This window comes from Psittacula echo (genome assembly GCF_963264785.1).
Source record: "Psittacula echo genome assembly, chromosome: 4".
NCBI classification, from domain to species: Eukaryota; Metazoa; Chordata; class Aves; order Psittaciformes; family Psittacidae; genus Psittacula; species Psittacula echo.
In genome coordinates this window covers 79,960,093-79,981,194 of record NC_137738.1, presented here as the reverse complement: position 1 = coordinate 79,981,194, position 21,102 = coordinate 79,960,093, and the positions used below count along the sequence as shown (strand labels likewise).

The 21,102-nt window shown below is 40.1% G+C and overlaps 1 protein-coding gene across 1 annotated transcript in view; it reads right to left on the bottom strand.

Annotated features, from left to right (window-relative positions):
- EYS (eyes shut homolog) overlaps window positions 1-21,102 on the bottom strand; it is a gene marked incomplete at its 5' end in the record, with an annotated part of 835,842 nt that overhangs the window by 699,243 nt on the left and 115,497 nt on the right. The window contains one exon of the mRNA XM_080615919.1: window positions 14,019-14,123. Coding sequence (XP_080472045.1) covers window positions 14,019-14,123 — 105 coding nt within the window. The remainder of the gene's footprint in view (window positions 1-14,018; window positions 14,124-21,102) is intronic.

Here is a 21,102-nt window from a genome sequence, read left to right as displayed (position 1 = left end):
GGACAGTTTGAGCTGCAGAGACGGGTATTGAAGCAGAAGAAGCAGATACGCGTTATTCAGTTTGAATGTTCAAAGCCCTTACTGGTGCCATACAAATGGCAGATTCCTCCTGAGCATTGGGAGGGGACTAAGCGAAGGTGTGCCAAGCGATCTGCTTAGAAGCATGAAGATAGACATAGTCATGAGTGTAAATAGAGTATTCTTTCTTTCAATATTCATGCTTATGTTTCAGATAGCTAATACTGCTTTTAAGGCTAATGCTTATGTAGATCTGTCAGAAAAGGTAGTTAATTGTACGCAAGTGAAAAACTGTTGGGTGTGTGAAAATGTAGAACAATTTAATGCACCATTATTAGGAATCCCTTTAAATAATTGAACAAGTCTTAACCCTTGTAGGCTTTTGAACATGTTATATGAATACCGTTGCGGACTGTGGACTTGGGACCCCCTATACAACTCATTTGATAGTCTCTCTGTGATCCACATGTACTAGAAGATAGCAAATATAAGTATATCCATGTTTCTATCAACCCTTGGAGACTTTTATGGATATTGCTGACCACTTCTTCTTCCGATGTAGGCTGGCCACCTGCATCGGAATGAGTGTGCATTTTGGTCAGTGTGAAAGCCCAAGGCTCATGCGATGTGGGGGAGGCACAGCCTCTGCGGGGACGCCTGCTAAAGTTGAGCCTGCCACTTCACACTGTGATGGTGCTTCTTGGAGCTGATTTTTGATTGTCTTCACAGGGTCCTTACGCCACGTTCTGTATGAGGGACCGTATAGTGGGAATAATGATTGTCTGTTTTTTGTATTTCGAATATTGTAATTGTATGGAGTTTGCTTGTGGGATCCCATGCATGCATGTGTGTGTGTGTTGAGGGCAGACAGTGTTCTGTGTATTTTTTGTTGTTGGGTTTGTGTAAAAGTTTTTAATGGGTAGCAGATTAACATTTTGGGCAAGAAAGGGTTAATGCAAAAGTGTGGTTGCTGACAGGTATTTATGGCTGCTGCTAAGCAGGCAGGCAGCTGTAGCTTCACATTCCTTTTCCATCAGGATGCCTTTGAATCACTTTAACCCAACTCCTTCTCAAGAGCTGATAGCCTGGGAGAGGGGGTATGTTTGTGTCCTCCTACCTACAGGTCCGTGGCAGCTGCCTGCAGTTTGCAAAGCTTTGCCATGAGCTGGACAGACAAGTGGAGGAACCCAATGCCTCAGTTATAGGAGCTGACAGTGAATACCTCGAGCAGAATGAGATAGAGGAAGAAAAAAATGAATGATTACAGGACATCACTTGGGGGCAGCTGAAAAGTAACAACTTGAATATGTGTGCTTGTAACGTAGCTATTATTAGAGGCTGTGATTTTGTGTATAAAACCACCTGTATGTACTAGCCAGTTGCTAATGAGAAACTATACCTTGTATTGTGTGGATTTGTTACTTGTAAAAGAGATGTTAGAGCATGCAAATTTGCAGCAGCTGCTAGAAAATGCTAAGGCAAAAGCTAAAAAGATTCTAATATGATGGTAGTGTTATAAAGCAGGTAATGGAACAAATTAAGAGGGTGGGAGAACTCCACTGGTAAGAAAATTCTTTGGCTGGTTTCTTGCTGCCATCAGCATCTTCAACATGCTGCTGTAACCTGTAATAGTTACTCTGGTAATGTAAATCTGTGTGTGCCTTGCCACAGTAGCAACTTGTTACTGGATGAAGCAGGTGAAACTCTGCATTGACAACGAGGTACAAGAACTGAGGTTGACCAAATGCCTGCTGCCACAGTCAAGGGCAAGACTGGGCTGGCCTCTGTGTTTGCCACCAAGAAGAACCTTTAGCTCTGCTGTTGGCTGCAACCCAGCGGGCGTGGAGCGGTGGGGACACATGCCATGCCAGACCTTGATGTGAGGGGATGGCCTCCCCTGTTATCAGAGAGACATCCAGGAGGAAAAGGGCAGACCCAGTAGCCTGTGATTGGCATATGTTGAAGAAATATGGAAACATGCTAAGATCTTACACATGGTGTATGAGGATGGGCAAGCCTTTTGGCTGGACAATTTATTAGGTGAATGGGGACTGACAGGTTGGCTGGTTGCTTTAGTAAAAGGTGGACTAATGGTGTTTATTGTCATTTTAACGATTTTGATTTTGTTGCTGTGTATTTTTAATGTATCCAATGAATGATTATGAGTGCTACAAAGCGTGTTTGGCTTGTATAAAAAGAAAAAGGGGGAGATGTGGATGATTTTCTGGCAAAGAACAGCCACATACCCAGATCAGCAAGTGCCTACATGGAGTTCGACATGAACCAAGGAACAACAAAAGGTGAAGGAGGATGGGAGTGAGGCACTGGGAGTGAGAATCCCAGCAAGATAAGAAGGAGCTGGAATTTACTGAGTTGTTAAATTGAGGACTGTTGGAAAACTTTGAAGGTCAGGTTCTCACACCTGTGCTTAACCAATTATATGTTAGTTGTTAAGGGCTTCACAGATATGTATCCAATCACAATGGGCCAAGTTAGTTGTCGTGGTTTAAGCCCAGGCCGTAAATCAGTACCACGCAGTCCACTTCCCCCCCTACCTTTCTTCCCTCCGCTCCTGGAGGGACAGGGAGGAGAATCGAAAGAATGCAACTCCCACGGGTTGAGATAAGAACAGTTTAATAACTGAGGTATAACACAAATCACTACTGCTACCACTAATAGTAATGATGATAAAGGAAATAACAAGGAACAGATTACAACCGCTCACCAACCGGTACCTCACCCCCACCCTGCCATGATCCAGCCCTTCCGGGAACTCTCCGTTCTACATCCTGGGCATGACGTGCTGTGGTATGGAATACCTCTTTGGCTAGTTTGGGTCAGGTGTCCTGTCTCTGCTTCCTCCCAGTTTCTCCTCCTCCCTGGCAGAGCATGAGACTCTCAAAGTCCTTGGTCAGTCTAAACATCTGTGTTATCAGCTCTGTTCTCAGGCCAAAAGTCAAAACACAGCACTGCACCAGTAGAAAAACTGACTGCTACTGCTAAACCAGGACATTAGTGAAAACAACTTTAAGAAATAGTATATAAAGAGTTAGTTTTCTAGAATAAATGGCTTTGTCTGATCACATTGATCTCCGACTGAGTCCTTTCCGTGACAAATTACATCCACTCTGTATGAAGCCAACAACATGTTACCTCCAATATCACATATTTAATCAAATATCGTATGCTAGCTGCTTATATATCACCACTGAAATTTCCTCTGCCATTCCTTCCATTGATGAAGACGGCATTGTGTTGTGCTTCCATTATGCTGAATTAAAAATAATGAAAAATTAATCAATACTGATCAGTCCTTATGTTTCTGATGAAAAAGGTCACATAGGGACAGTAAGTGATGGAAAGAGACATACTCTAGTGCCTATCATTTTTTCCTTAGCGCTTCTAGTACTAGCTGGAGGTTTTTTCAGTCCTAATGAAAGAGGCAGGAGTTTCTTCCTACAGAATTGACAAAAACATCTTTCCAGAAGGTATTATTTAACAACAGAAGACTTGCTGTGTTGGAACAAAGATTTCAGACTCCTCAGAATTATTTGCTTTTCTGGTGCCATCTTCCAGGCATATCTGCCATAACTGCAGCACTTGCTTCTGCAAAAGTACCGAGCAGGTTTGTCTAGGGCCTTTCCACCCCACTTATAGGGCTTATTGTTATGATGCTTTTACTTTAATTTCAAAAATCCTAAACAGAATTCATGTTAATTTTAATACTGGACAACCTGGATTTAAATATTTTAGAACTTTTTTGTTAGAAACTCTGTTCTTAGGTGCAAGACACACTTGAGAAGGTTAAAATACTGAAGGTTCCTGTTTTCCCCAGGACTGGTTCTTGCAGGTGTGTGGTGGGTTCACTCTGGATGGCTGTCAGACCTCCGCCCACCTCCACCCCTAAACAGGATGGGGGTAGATAATAATAAGATGAAAAATCTCTTGGGTTGGGATAAAGACATGGAGATTGCTTACCAGTGAGCATCATGGGCCAACAGATTCAACTTGGATAAAATTAATTTAATGTATTGCAAATTGTATTGCAGACGACAAACAATGATAAAAATGTAAACATCTTCCATCTAACCCTCTCCCCGCTTTTTCCCAGTCTCAACTTCACTCTTTTATTTCTAACTCTACCACAACAGAAAGTTTGTCCCAGAAGAGTGCATTACTTAAAGTAACCTATACCTTTTCATGGATGGGGTTCTTACACTGTGATATGAAATTACAATATAGTACAGGGAAATAAAAAAAAAAAAAAAAAATAACAGAAAAATATCTGGTAGGAACCAAACCTAAATGCTTAAAAGGCAAGAGTTTTCTCTAGATATGTATTTTTAAAAGTTATGACACTGGTTATGTCAGGTTTCAAGCAATGCTGTTATATTTATGTGAATTAATGATCTGTACGATTAAATTACTTCCTTTCTTTGCATTTAGTGACAATATCTTATCAACAGCAGCATGGAGTACTGAAATAATTTCTAAGAAATACCACAGCTATACTATAGATAATTTTAATGAATTTTTTTCAAAGCTGCTGAAAAGAGATTTGTCATATGAAAATAAGAGTGTTAAAATTGACACCATATTAAGATAATTAATTACCTGACAGTAACTAATAATGCATTAAGTGTATTTCAATAAAATTAGCATATACAAGATAAATGTGTATATTTTAGACTTGCTAAATACATATAGTTTTTCTGATTTCTTAACAAGGAGGAGCAACCCTGCTTCTCACGGATGATGGAACTGTACATGTAAGTTTGAAACTAAAATTAAAAACAGTCATTCTTTTCTGTCATTTTTAATTGACTGGGTGGGATACAGAAGTATTTGGGGTAGATCTGGGTAGCTGTCTAGAGAATTCACACTTGAACTGGCACCAAGGATCCAGCTGAAGATTAGAGTCAGAATTCAGATTTGGATGAGCAGAAACCAGTGATTAGAAACCTCAGGTCAAAACTTTCTGCCATCACCATGGTTCTGCAGTTTGTAAAAGCAGAATCAATTCTTTTACTAAATTGTGGTATTAAATGTATTGTGTAAAAATTCACTCTGGAGCAATGCAGAACTTGCAGCAGATTTCCTAAATCAAAGTTCATTGCTTTAGCGTTCAGGCCATGCTTCCTTTCAGCTTTTATAGATGAAGAATTTCCTTACTGGTGTTCTCTTAGTTTCTAAAATGCTAGGTTTCTTTCTGGAATGAAAAAGGAGTTTGCTGTCATGTTTAACCCTGCCAAGTCAGTTTCATTTTTGACATTGGATAGGTGGATGAAAAACAACTCCAGCATAATTTCCCCAAATTGCAGTTTTCCAGGAGTAAGAGTTCAAGTATTTACACACTTCTCCATTACTCAGTACTGAATTCTTACACATTTAAATATTTCCGCAGTTTGTGGTGGATGTGTATTTATTCCAGCTACATCCTACTTTAGAAACATGTAAACATTAAGTACAAAATATTGAAGGTCTTGCAGACATTTATATTCAAAAAGCATACATTTTATTAAAACTCTTTCCTTCACTTTCAAAATTGTTCTTATATCCCCTCAAGGGTCTTCTTTTAAGAATATATTGAACATGTTCATATAAACATGTTATGCTCAGTGGAAAACAACAAAGGGATTTCATATGGTATAACACTATACATAAGTGTCAATAATATGACAGTAAGTTACTAGAAATTCCAAGTTACTAATACTTTGTTGTTTTAGCATCACAAATGGCTAAAACATATCACAAAGGATGTTCATCATACTTTACTAGATAATCTTCATATGTGCAGACTTATAAGTTTGCCTTGTTTCAACCAAGATAGAACAGATATAATGAAAGATCTGCTAATTTTCCTCTTGCTATGCACTCTATTATTATTTCCTGCATTAAAAGAGTGAAGGTTGAATTTGTATAGCTGAAGAGAACACATGTCCATCCTAACAAATATTTATCTTTTGAAAAACTGAATTTTTCAAAGATTCTTTTTTAAAAAAAGGTTTGAGAATAAATATGATTTTGTGCTTTTGTATGAGGCTTAAAATATGACTTCACAAAAGATGTACTTTATGAGCTACCAATGAGTCAAAGTAGTATTTCAGTATTTATGCTACTGTTGTTACTGCAGAACTTTTTTGATCATCAGTGAATCCAGCTAGGCTAATCTTCTGAGCCATCAGAAGGATTAATACAGAGGCTCAGCTAACAGGTTCAGCAAAGCTTTCAGAGGTAATTTTACTTTCTATTTTCCTGCAATTTAGATAAAGAAGACATACCTACTCATATTTTAGACAGAATGTTTTCTGTACAAATGAGATACAAAATGTGAATCAGTAAAGTAGGAATTCAGTAAAAATAGTGAAAATTTCAAATTTCAGTAACAGGAATTTTTGCCTTAAAGAGAGAATAATTGAATCTCTAAAAATAAGAAGCATATTTTAACATTTTAAATTTAATCATTACTGTAATGCTTTAAATTTATCAATGTGTCTTACGTACTTAAATATTTTTATGTGGTAAATTGTTTTCCACAGCTACATTTATTTTTTGGTGATGTGTATCTTACTACTCTTAAAAAATCAATAGCTCTTAAAAAATTATTTTGTTTTAGATAAATAATGATCATTCAGCTATTACTCACTGTTGTTTTAATGATAATTTATAGCACAAATATTCCAGCAATTAGATTTTATTTTGGAATCTTCCTATTGAAGCTTCTTGTTGATTTATGATTTATTTAGTAGTGACAGAAGTGAAGAAGATGCTTGCAATTTTGCATGGCATCAAGGGCTCTTATTTTTGTGACTGATGCAAATAAGGTTTTCCACCAATATTCCATAGAGTAATTAAAAATTGTAGCAGTATCCTAGATCATTCAAAAAATAGGAAATATATTTCCTATGTCCTGGGTTCAGCAGCAGCAGTCGCTTTTTCTCCTTCTTAGTAGCTGGTGCAGCACTGTGGTTTTGACTTTCAGCCTGGGAATAGTACTGATAAAACTGATGTTTTCAGTTGCTAGTCAGAATGTTTACTCTGACCAAGGGCTTTCTGAGTCTCATGCTCTGTCAGGGAGGGGGGGAAGCTGGGAGGAAGCAGGGACAGGACACCTGACCCAAACTAGCCAAAGAGGTATTCCATACCACAGCACGTCATGCCCAGGGATGTAACTGGGAGTTTCCCGGAAGGGCACAGGCTGCTCAGTCAGACTCGTTTTCAGCGGGTGGTATTGTATTCTCTTCCCTTGTTATTTTTCTTATCATTATTATTATTGGTGGTAGCAGTAGTGATTTGTGTTATACCTTAGTTAATGGACTGTTTTTATCTCAACCCGTGGGAGTTACATTCTTTCGATTCTCCTCCCCATCCCTCTGGGAGGGGGGAGGGGGAAGTAGAAACTGCGTGGCTGACTTGCCAACTGGCTTAAACCACAACACTATGCTTAGCAAAAACTTTAATGCATCTATTTTTAGATCAATTTTTAAATTTTTTTCTCAAAAGGAAAAAATAATCTGTGCTCTTACTGAAAAGTGCAGGTGTTAAATTCAAACAGTTCTGTCTTTTGAAACATAATATACACATATTTAATACACTGAAGAACATCAGTATTGTATGAAAATTCTCATTTGGCTGCCTGAAACAGAATGGGTTCAGTATTTTCTATACACTAATTACAGAGGTGTACAATGTTAGTGTGCCTTGGTTTCTGTTAACACAGTGACTACTGGTGATGGAAAAAACCCAGAACTTTGGAATTTCCAGTGGAGAAAGTACCAAGATCTTCACAAGTGCATTTATGACAATTTCTAAATATAGGTTCTGTCTTGGAAAGTTCATACAGACATAAACACGACAGACTGGAGCTTGGTCTGCTGGAGGAGTGTCTTGGTAAAGCAGAGGTCTCACTGTTCATTTTACATGTATTTCCCACTTCAAACTCTTCTTTAAATAAAATAAAAATGGAAGACCAGGAGTCTCAATCAAAAGCAGTTTGATCAGTCTATAAAGCTTCTCTGACAGTGTAACTCTCTTAACTCCAGCCAACGGCAATGTGTTAGTAGCTCTGCACCTGATAATTACAGTATCACAGTATGTTAGAGATTGGAAGGGACCTCAAAAGATATCTAGACCAATCCCCCTGCTGGAGCAGGAATACCTATATAAGGTTACACAGGAATGTGTCCAGGCGGGCTTTGAATGTCTCCAGAGAAGGAGACTCCACAATCCCCCTGGGCAGCCTGTTCCAGTGTTCCGTCACCCTCACTGAGAAGTTTCTTCTCAAGTTTAAGTGGAACCTCTTGTGTTCCAGTTTGTACCCATTACCCCTTGTCCTATCATTGTTTGCCACTGAGAAGAGCCTGGCTCCATCCTCGCGACACTCCCCCTTTATATATTTATATACACTAATAAGGTCACCCCTCAGTCTCCTCTTCTCCAAACTATAGAGACCCAGCTCCCTCAGCCTTTCCTCATAAGGGAGATGCTCCACTCCCTTAATCATCTTAGTTGCCCTGCGCTGGACTCTCTCCAGCAGGTCCCTGTCCTTCTTGAACTGAGGGGCCCAGAACTGGACACAATATTCCAGATGTGGTCTCACCAGGGCAGAGTAGAGGGGAAGGAGGACCTCTCTCGACCTACTGACCACCCCCCTTCTAATACACCCCAGGATGCCATTGGCCTTCTTGGCCACAAGGGCACAGTGTTGGCTCATGGTCATCCTGCCATCCACTAGGACCCCCAGGTCCCTCTCCCCTACACTGCTCTCTAACAGGTCGTTCCCCAACTTATATTGGAACCTGGGGTTGTTCCTGCCCAGATGCAGGACTCTACACTTTCCCTTGTTATATTTCATCAAGTTTCTCCCTGCACAACTCTCCAGCCTGCCCAGGTCCCACTGGATGGCAGCACAGCCTTCTGGCGTGTCAGCCACTCTTCCCAGCTTAGTGTCATCAGCAAACTTGCTGACAGTACACTCAATTCCCTCATCTAAATCGTTGATGAATATATTCAATAATACTGGTCCCAGTACTGACCCTTGAGGCACTCCACTAGATACAGGCCTCCAACTAGACTCCGCCCCATAGACTACAACTCTGGCTTCTCTCCTTCAGCCAGTTCGCAGTCCACTTCACTACCTGATCATCCAGACCACACTTCCTCAATTTAGCTATGAGGGTGCTGTGGGAGACTGTGTCAAATGCTTTGCTGAAGTCAAGGTAGACCACATCCACCGCTCTGCCATCATCCATCCACAATGTTATTTCCTCATAAAAGGCTATGAGGTTGGTCAAGCATGACTTCCCCTTGGTAAAGCCATGCTGACTGCCCCTCATAACCCTCTTATCCTTGACATGCCTTAAGATGGCATCAAGGATAAGGTGTTCCATCACTTTCCCAGGGATGGAAGTGAGGCTGACCGGTCTATAGTTGCCCAGGTCCTCCTTCTTGCCCTTTTTGAAGACTGGAGTGACATTTGCTTTCCTCCAGTCCTCAGGCACCTCTCCCGTTTCCCAAGACTTGGTAAAGATGATGGAGAGTGGTCTAGCAATGACTTCCGCCAGTTCCCTCAGCACCCGCGGGTGCATCCCATCTGGACCCATGGATTTATAGATGTCCAGATTGCTCAACTGGTCTCTAACCCATTCCTCATCAACTAAGGCAAACTGCTCTGTTGACCTGACTTCATCTGAGGTCTCAGGAGTACAGGGCTCTTCAGGACTGCCTCCGGCAGAGTAGACTGAGACAAAGAAGGCATTCAATAACTCTGCCATCTCTGTATCTTCCGTCACCAGGGCACCCACCCCATTCACCAGTGGGCCTACCTTGCCTCTGGTGTTAGTTTTATCAGCTATGTATTTGAAAAAGCTCTTTCTGCTGTCCTTGACCCCTCTTGCCAGATTTAATTCTAAGGAGGCCTTAGCCATCCTAGCTGCCTTCCTACATCCTCTAGCAGCAGCCTTATATTCCTCCCAAGTGGCCAGCCCCTCCTTCCATGACCTGTAAACTCTCCTCTTCCACTTGAGCATACCCAGCAGTTCCTTATTTAGCTACGCAGGTCTCCCGGCCCTCTTCCTTGACTTCCTACATGTCGGGATTCTCTGCTCTTGAGCTTGGAATAAGCAATTCTTGAATGCCAACCAACTATCTTGGGCCCCTTTACCTTCAAGCAGCCTTGCCCATGGGATTTCCCCTAGCAATTGCTTGAAAAGGCCAAAGTTTGCCCTGCTAAAGTCCAGGGTTGCAAGTCTACTTGCTATTCTACTGGTCCTAGCACACAAGATCCTGAATTCCACCATCTCGTGGTCGCTGCAACCAAGGCAGCCCTCAACCTTTACTGCCTCTACCAGCCCTCCTTGTTAGTGAGGATGAGATCCAGCAGCACTCCTCTCCTGGTTGGCTCATCCACCATTTGCATGAGGAAGTTATCATCCATACACTGAAGGAACCTCCTGGACTGTGGCTGGGTTGCTGAGTAGTCCTTCCAGCAAACATCAGGGAAGTTAAAATCCCCCACGATGACCACGGCCTGTGACTGTGAGGCTGCTCTCAGCTGCCTGTAGAAGGCCTCGTCAACTTCCTCACCCTGATCTGGTGGCCTGTAACAGACACCCACAACAGTATCACCCCTGCCAGCCTGCCCCTTAATTCTCACCCACAGACTCTCAACTCGCTCGTCCCCTGTCCCTGGACAGAACTCAGTACATTGCAGCTGCTCTCGCACATAAAGAGCAACCCCACCACCCCGCCTGGCTGGCCTGTCTTTCCTGAAAAGGACATAGCCCTCCATGACTATATTCCAGTCATGTGAGCTGTCCCACCACGTCTCTGTAATTGCCACCAGATCATAATCTCCTGACTTAACACAGGTCTCTAACTCCTCCTGCTTATTTCCCATGCTGCACGCATTGGTGTACAGGCATTTCAAGGAGGGAGCTGAGCTCACCGATTTCACCCTAGGATTATAGGAGGCCTCCCAGTCTTCATCAATCCTAGAGTGCTGCATTATAGTACTTCATAAAGAGACAGTATCTGAAAAAGCTTACTTCAGTGTCAGAAGCAGCATTAACTATCAGCTTAGCTTTCTTGTTGAGCTAATGATCCTTGGTTCTTAATCAGGTTAATTATCTTGCTTTCTTTAGACCCAATCAAACGTCTACACCAAACAGTGCAGTGAAGAATCTAGCCTTTAATCCATCATGTTTGCATTCTTGTTGGGGCGATTATGCACTTCCAGATACAAGACTATATACCATGTGTGAGAGGAGCTACTGACATATTTCTTGCCCAGCCAAGGTATCTTAAGCTGCATCCGATAAAATAGAGTTATAATTCCTTGTAAAATAATAATTTAAATTAAAAAAAAAAAAAGAGAAAAAAAAGAAAAAAGAAATAGAACTTCCACTGTATATAGAAGAAGCTCTTTATGTTTATTATTTGTAGATATTTGATAATATTGAAAGGTCTAATTTGGGAACACATCACTATGCACCTAAAAATAAGATGCAGCTGGAGACTGTTTCAGAAAAGACCAAGCAAAGCAGAAAAGTGGAGAGATAACAGCCACGTATCTAATGAATAAAAATGTATTCCAAAGAAAAACAGGTAGTGAAAAGTAATTTACTAGGGATCTAGTCAGGCAGACATTTGCAGATGCAAGTATTATCATTTACAAGGACTTGATCACTGTGGCATAACCAAATTCTCCCCTGTATCCTGTTACTGAACACATGTGATTTATTCAATGTTTTTATTATTTGTTTGTTTTTACTCACCTGCTAAAGGCCAGTAACTACAGATCATCTGATAAGCAAAACCTATTTTCTTTTTCAGAAATCTTATATGACACTGCTTGTCAATGAAAGTGAGAATTGTCTTTTTTCACTTAAGGATTAGACAGAGTTAACTGTCTTATCTTTTGAAGTGATACTCCTGTTAGACCCAAGCTAGTTTGTAAAAATATCCAGTAACATAACAACTTTTCAGGCAATTTACGGACATTATCTGTTTAATCACTGCAATATCTTGTGAGATGGTTACATTAGTTTATCTAAACCTTCACCTAGAGAATATGAACTGGGATATTATTTAATTTACCCAAGGGCACAAAGGAAATCTGTATAACATTTAGATTAAAATTCTTCTCTTTTCAGCTCATTGTTAGGTATGCACATCACCACAACATTTCCCCTCTCTCTAATTCAGCTTGCCATTGTATTAATAATGTAGCTACATATAGTAATACAGAAAATCTTAACTCTTTTAGAAACTAACTGATCATTTCTACAGATAACTGCTGGTTCACCATGAGTTACTTGACCCTTTGACTGATGATGACGAATAACCACTGCTATGCACAGCATTTTAGTAGAGTCAACAGAATGAAACTCATAGTTTCTCGTGTATATGTGTCCATTATATAAACTTTACTGTTCCAGACAAATACCTGGATTACCCTCAGAGGCACAACATGAAGGAATTAATAGTTACACACACTCAAACCATGCATGCACATAAGACACACTGAGAATGATAATAAAAATAAACTCTCTACAGAGTGGCTGACCTACTAACACAGTATCACAACAATTTTCTTTCCTAACACTGACAGACCTTCTGCTGTGTAAATAAGATCTCTTTTCAGATCTGTGGAAGGATATGCAGGATGCTTCTTTCTAAAATCCACTGTATGTGAGAGTGCTAGTGAACACCAATGACAGTTAAACACAGGACAGCAAAGCAATATAATGAATGCGAGAATCTCCATATCACAATTTTATTTTTTTTTTTTTTTTAGCTACAGACCTTGTGTCTACCAACCTCAAGTAAAATACTTGAACACATGCTTACATTTGTCCCAGTGAAGCAACAAACATCATCTTACCTTTGAAGATATAACTCAGTATTGTCTTCAGTTCCCAACTCAGCAGGATACCACCCTTAAAACTTTTAAGGATCTCTTGATATTAAGTACTTGAAAGTCCACTTAAAATCAGTTTATTTGCTTCAGAGGGATGGTTGGAGACTTGTGTTTTAGTACTCTGACATTCCCAGGTTTTATTGATGACTATCAGTTTCTCTTCTAAACACCCAAATACTGTAAGCTTTCTTAGACCACAGATGTATAAAATTCGTTCTTCTGACCTTATTTTCCAGAGTAACAATGAGCTTATAAATGCACATGTCAGAACCAAAAGCCTTCTTAGAATTTATCAGTAATTTCTTACCCATACTTATGAATTAACTTACCAGTTGCTGAATGTCTACCCCATTGGCAGGAATTAGAGTCTAAAGAATTTCTAACCCACACTTTTCTATGTTTTCTTAGTCATCCTACAGTAACATACAAAATTCCAAATTATACAGTGTATATATAAATAGCAAAACAAAATCTTCAATACTGTACTTCTTTCTCCCTCTATTTTGCTGTGTCTTCTTACATTATGTGCTTAGTTCAATTGCCACCTTGGCCTGATATGCCTTGGATGTCCCTTATATCCTGGTACCGTACCTTCTAGACTCGTGCAGTATCTTGGATACTTAAGGGCAATTCACATGACACAAAGTGCACATACTGAAGTCATACATACTTTAGAGTAGTGTTTAATCTTTTAGGTGTGAGCAATGTGGCCAGCATAACAGGATTCCAAAGACTAGGATTTTGGATGTTTGCTCAATTTTAACATGTTTTGCTGGCTAAAACCTACAAATAGACACTAAATAATTGGAAATCTCCAATTCTGTCATTCCTTCACCAGTATGTTCCAGTACTAAACGTATGTTTTCATCAAAGTAATCTACTATTATAAAAATAGACATAGGGAAATTGTCATGGACACTTACTGAGAAAATTCTCCTTTAGTAGTCTAAATAACTAGCTCTTTATCTTTCAAAATGTAAGCAAAATGCTTTCATCATAAAAGACATAGTACCTGAGTAACAAATGTAGAACTCACACATTATTCCAAACTAGCAACTGTATAGAAACTATAAATGCTTACCAAAGGGACAATTGCATTTGAAGCCATTTACGTCCTCTTCACAACTTCCTCCATTCCAACAGGGTCTGTCTAGACACTTATTCATCTGAACAGAACATGTTTCTCCTGAAATTTTAGAATTAAAAAAAAAGACAAATGTGCTGATGTGTTCAGATCACAGAGATGTATTTGTAATGAAAAAGGACTATAGAATTGTCATGGTCTAAATGCTGACCCCATTGGCCAAAGTGCACTCACTTACTGAGTACACAGGGATACTGACAGACATCTTGTGTGTCGTGAATTTTTCCACTTTATTGGTTACAACACAGTCTGTATTGACAGGCAGTGTTGGAAGCATGACAATCAGGAAAATAGAAAGCTTTCCTACTGAGAATATGCATAAACCTGGAGCTTTTTTTTCATTATACAAAATTACTATATTCAGGCAATTTTTATTCAGTTGTGCCAGTTCTTTTCTTTAATTTCACTCCCTGTCTCCTTTAAAAAAGAATGGCAAAGTGTCATTGAATATGAAAGCATATGAAAGTCAGGCCAACACTAATTTACAGGTAGTTACATGTAACAGCAGAGATCAGCCTATGTTCTACAGGAAGTTGTCAGTACTATGATACTGTATATTTCTTTTCTCCATATAATACAAAGGAGGAGAATGATCAAGTCACTGAAGGATATTTAATGAGGCAAAATACAGATGAGAGGGAATGAAGTCATTAGGAGCAAAGATAGGAAGTACAGTGAAATGTGGATTTGCAATCCACAATAGGGGTTGCTTTGATTTGTAACAGGAAAAGTTATTTCCATCCACAGAAATATGGAGGCAAATCAGATGTTCAGTACTTATCACAGGTCAGCAGTGTACAAAGCATGCTGGGCTTTCTGTGAACCGCAAAGAATTAGATAAAACCAAAACGAATGATGAAATTCCTCTGAACTCTTTGCACTGTGGAAAGTATTTGGTCTCTTATCTGCAGCACACATACATGTTCTCTCATACAATCTTAGGAACCAAGACAGTCAGCTCTCAAAACCTATATTTTGGGAAACTACTAGATATAAAAGGCCTCCACTGGAGAAGCCCACAGTAGCAGCAAGGTTCTCTTCCACAAATAAACTTATGATAAAGTGGCTCCTATTAGGGTCTCTCCCTGCCTCTAAACATGCTCTGCATTTTCTTTAAGACTTCAAGATACCTGTATGAAAAGGAGGAGGCACAAGCAGAGACTAGGGAAAGTCCAGGTAACTCAGTGAAATAAAAAGCTATCTGCTTGCAGCAGCTGTTGAGTGCTGCTTGGAGTGCTCTGTGGCACAAGTGAGGAATGGACAAAATATGAATCTTTTCCTAGGTTACTTTTATTTTTTTCTCTTTGAAGTGCTGTGAAGGTAACAGCACTGTGTGCAACCTTTCTGATCTATTTCTGCTATTTTGGTTTCATTATGTTTTCTAGTTCAGATCCATTTCCACAGTCAATTCCCTGATTACGGTAGGTCTCTTTTGATAAACAGAAATGGAAATATACTGGCATATGTTGTCTTCCACATAGACAAGTGGGGAGTAGTGCAGAGTTTCCTGTAAATCATCTGACCACAAGCCATGCGTAAACTGCAGCATGTACAAGAAAAAAAACCTCTTTGAAACAGATTCTTTCAGGCCCCTTGAGTTGTGGTGTACTTGTGACACACAGAATAAAATAAACCAACTGCAATTCTAAAGGAAATTATGGATTGAGATCATCCTTATTTACTCATAATATTGAGAGATTTCTGAACTTCTTGCTGCCTTTTTGTGAAGATGGCTCTGTTTTCCTCTTGAATCTAAGGCAGCAAAGGTATCTTACTAACCTGGATAATACCATAGTTTTAAGACATGGCTGTAACAGTTATAACTGCAATTCCTTATGGACTGTTCTTAATCAGAAACTTTTCATTTTGGGAAATGGGTGTGGCATTCAGCACGAAATCAGTCAAATACACGTAGGCTTCCAACTATAGGTCTATACTTAAAAGTAAGCATCTAGGTTGAAATTCATTTTCCTGGCAGTATTTAATGCAATATATGACATCCTGTGTTCAGTCCCAAGAAAATAGTTCTTTGGGGATGTTGTGGTTTAAGCCCAGCCGGCAACCCAGAACCACTCAAACTCTCACTCACTCCCAAGCCCTTCCTCCCCCCCTTCCTGGGATGGGGAGGAGAATCGAAAGAATGTAACTCACACGGGCTGAGATAAAAACAGTCCAGTAACTAAGGTATAACAAAAAACACTGCTGCTACCACCAATAATAATAATGATAAGGGAAATAACAAAAGAAAAGAATACAACCACTCACCACCCACCGACCGATACCCAGTCCAACCTGAGCAGTGATCTAGCCCTTCCAGGTAACTGCCCCCATTTATATACTGGGCATGACGGGCTGTGGTATGGAACAGCCCTTTGGCTAGTTTGGATCAGATGTCCTGTCTCCGCTTCCTCCCAGCTTGCCCTCCTCCCTGGCAGAGCATGAGACTCAGAAAGTCCTTGCTCAGAATAAAATCACTTAGCAACAACTAAAAACATTAGTGTTATCAGCATTGTCCCAGGCTGAAAGTCAAAACCACAGCACTGCACCAGCTACTAAGAAGGAGAAAAATGACTGCTACTGCTGAACCCAGGACAGGGGATAAAATGGACAATATGCAGAGACAACTGCAGCAGTTTTATAACAGTACCATAAATTGGTCATTCAGGCTGGAAATCCTGATGGGATGATAGAAATAAGAGAAAAGAACAAAAACACAGAGGGCAGCTGTCAAATAAGAAATGTTTCCAAAAGAGAACAAAAACCAGCATGTACTTGGCAAGTTGAACCCTTGGAGGAATTTAAAAGCAAAATGACACCTGATCAAAAGGTTAATTCTGTGGCTTTCGACTGAACTATATGGAATGATACAACACCTGAGGAGTCCTGAGAGGATGATGAAATAATGAAGGCTAAAAGAATTTGAGACATAAGACGAATAGTGGAGCCTTAGCTGTGTCAAGGAGTAGTGACAAAACTTGGTTGTGTGCAGAAAAAATGAGAAAAGAATCAAAACCATTCTCCCATTCCAAGTCTGACAGAAAGCATAATGATTCCATCAATATGAGAAAGGGTGCTGAAAAAATAATTTATTTTGCATCTTCATTTGGCAATAAATAAATATCTGCTATAATGTAGTGCAGAGAAATTCTCAAAAGTGGCATCAGAATATTAATTTCATTTCTGATCTCATGACACTAACCCCCATTATTTTAAGACTTCAATGATTGCAGTTTTTAATGTATTCATCTATATTGCAACACTCCATAGATTAAAAGATTTAGCTCCAATTTAGACAATTAATCCCAAATGTGCAAACTAATGCTGTACAGTAGAGATTTTTAACAGAAAACTTCTTGGCTTCAGACATTTTGCTTTTATTTGCCCATGGCCATGCTAGGTGCATATGACTTCCATTCTTCATTTAGGAGAACAAGGAAATCAGGAAAAAAAGCCCTGTTCTGTTAATAAAGGTGATGATTTTATGCTGGAGGTTGTTATTACAGCTGAATTACTTCAGCTGACAAAGAAGCAATCACATGCCACTCAGCCTCATCTGAGTTATCAAGCATTGAGAATACCTTTCTTGTAAGTGATGAAAATACTTGTGAAAACCACTGACTGATTTACAAGTTGTGCTAACAGTACTTGCAAAAGCATTTAGAAAGATAACAAGATATCTGAAATATTCCAGTTGAAAATGTCGTTAACACATTAAATACAGATCACTGGTTTTATTCCTGGCAAACTCACAGTACTATTGGCATACAAAGCTAAGATTTTAGTTTCTATGCATCTCTGTTACCATTCTTTCAGGATCACTTTTGTTTTCTTTCTGATTTTTCTATTTAGCTACTGAAAAATACACTTTATGTAGCTATGAAAAACTGATATGGTTTTTCACCTAAAAGCTAACAATGCAGTTTTGGGTAATTCTCTATATTTCAAAAAAGGCTAGGAGAAGAACATTTTTTTACCTATGAATCATGTTAAAAATTGGAAAAGCCCTCATGTTTTAGTGCAATTTCTGCCAGTCAAATGCACATGTAGTGAAAATAAAGCCAACTGCATTTTGTGTAGTGTAGACAGTAACTAACTCTTCCGGTTATGTGCCATAACATGGAGTGCCATTAAACTGGTAGCTGCACCTGACAAAAGGCATGTCCCAAATCTACTTGCAAACAGTTGCTAGGGAAATGTATCAATTCATGTCCTCAGAGTACAAAGGCAATATATGGACAGTAGTTCAACAATATTTCAGAGAGAATAAAAAAAAAAATCCTGAAGGTACCATCAGGCTGTATTTTCTGAGTATTCGAGACATGAAAAAACATGGAAAAGTACAGAAGAGCCTTTTTTTTTTTTTTTTTTTTTCCAGTATTCAACGAATCTCAACTAAGTATTTGAAATGTGTGATGAGGACATTCTTTGAACATCTCATAAAAATCACTAATTAGCTACAAATTACTTTCAACATCAAAGTATGCTAATGTAAATATTTTCCGCTTTTACACTTTTACTCTTAATATCAATGCAACACATCCAAACATAATTAGCAGTAAAATGCAATATTTAATTAGTTATTTAATAAATCCTACCTTAAGGTCTGAATTCCTAAACAATTTACTGGGATCATTTCACCAAATTCTGAAGTACAAAGAGAATGTTAAAATTTATCATGAGCCAATTCTAGTAGCTCTATAGTGTGCCTTATCCTGTAAAAAAACAGTTTTTAAGATACAAAACAAATAATTAAAGCTGCTTAGGAAAGTCTGTCACTCTTACAAATTGCATAGCCTTATGCTTAACAGCAACATTTTATACAGGCACACTGATGACACACAAGAAATGTTATTCTGCAGGAGCACAAAAATCTTGACAAAAGCCTGAGGATTTGAGTAGGTGCATGCTAAAAAATTTAGCAAAGATATTTAGTCCTCCACCAGCATTACTGCTGTAAATCACTTTGCTGTAAATCACTTTACTATAAATCACTATTTCTGCTTAACTTAGAGAGCTTAAGTTCAAACTTTGTCTGAACTAATGGAAATATTTTTAGATTTTGCAGAATATCCACAAAACTGATTTTATATATCAGAATAAATTTAACTTCATATTAAAATAGGAACCGTATGAACGGAAATGAAGCAGGTATTTCAAACAAAGAAAGAGTGCGTGAACTAACCAACTGAACCCAATCGCCTTCCTTCATGCAGCAGAATAAATACTTTTATAATATCAGGTGAATCTGCTAATATAAGCAGATATCAGGACCTTGAGATCACTAGTAGTCCCTAATTTCCCTAAGCAGCCCCATGTGGGACCTTCCCATACACCCAGGTCATTGTCCAACAAGCATCATTTTGGCTCAGCTCCACCCAGCTGTAGGCACTCAGATCTGGCCTGAGCTATTCTGTAGATGTGCTATTTCCTGCCTTTGGCCCTGTCTCAAGAACAGAATTCAGACCACACATAAACAATTTTTCTCTTTGGATGAACCCCTTGTATGTACATCATAGTGTTGTCTCTGGTCTTGTCTCCTGTTGCGTCTAGCTTGCTTGCATCTACCCTGCTCTCGTGAGACCTCACTTGGAGTATTGTCTGCAGTTTTGGTGTCCTCAACATAAAAAGGACAAGGAACTGCTGGAACAAGTCCAGAGGAGGGCCACGAGGATGATGAGGGGACTGGAGCACCTCCCGTATGAAGATAAGCCGAGAAAGCTGGGACTGCTCAACCTGGAGAAGAGAAGGCTACATGGAGACCTCATAGCAGCCTTCCAGTATATGAAAGGGGCCTACAAGGGTGCTGGGGAGGGACTCTTCGTGAGGGACTGTAGTGATAGGACAAGGGGTAACAGGTTAAAACTTAAACAGGGAAAGTTTAGATTGGATATAAGGAAGAAGCTCTTTATTGTTAGGGTGGTGAGGCACTGGAATGGGTTGCCCAGGTGTAGGGATTGTCACACGGAAGATCACGTGATGTGATGGGAAGTTGCCAGGAGGGACAGGAACCAGCTGACTCTGGGGAGGTGCTTAGGCAACAGATATAAGGAATTGTAACTGCGCAATAAATTGTTGTTGACCTGCATTCCGTGAATGCTCAATGTCTTGACCCTAGTTCGGAGGGAACTAGTGCTTCCGTCCCTCACCACATGAGTAGCAAGAAACTACAAGTGGTGACCCCGACGTGATAGCGATGGATGTGAGCCACGTGGCACAGGTACTGAAGGCCCTCGTGCAGCAAGCTGGGTTGCCGAAGGTGATGTATGCTGGGCCAGCGGGCCACTGCATCCAATGGTTGCGAGGCCGGGGGGCGGTGGAGGCCCCCGTGGACGCATTAGATACCTCCCGATGGGGAGCTTTTGGAAGCGGTCTTGGCTGGGGAAAAGAAAGCAGGAGATCTAGGGGAGACGTGGGGTGCCATCGAGAAAGTTGTCTCCAGGAGAGGAGCTGCTGGAGCGGCTGCGGGACACGGAGGCGCTGCGAGTGGAGGAGCCGCGGGTGCAGACCTTTGCGCGGGAGCTGTGGAGGAAGGTGCCCCGGGAGGCGCTGCCAGAGCCCCCGGACCGCGCGGCTGAGTGGGCAGCGCTGGAGCTGCAACGCGACTGCCAGAAACCGTGGCCACGGCAACAGCAACAACGGCAGCCACAGGAAAACGCGAAGTGGAGTGTTGTGAGCCCTGGCAACACTCCCCTTTGTGCGACATTGCTGCATGAATTTGTCAGATCATTCGGAATCAATTTATAAGAGTATACAGCAATTGAAAGAGGGGATTAAACGGCTAATGAAAGATGATGGATGGAGTAACTATATTATGTGTGTTAGTTTTATTTGTATTAGTAGCAAGTTATATGTTGCGGTGTGTGATATCTATGGTTAAGAAAAATGTAACATCCGTCTGGTTTGCTCAAAAACAAAAAGAGGGAATTGTGGAGTGACTAAGGGAAGGTGGACATTTCGTGACCAACCCAGACGTGTTAGCCTTAGGAGATGGTGGTTATGAAGAATACAGCTGAACAATGGA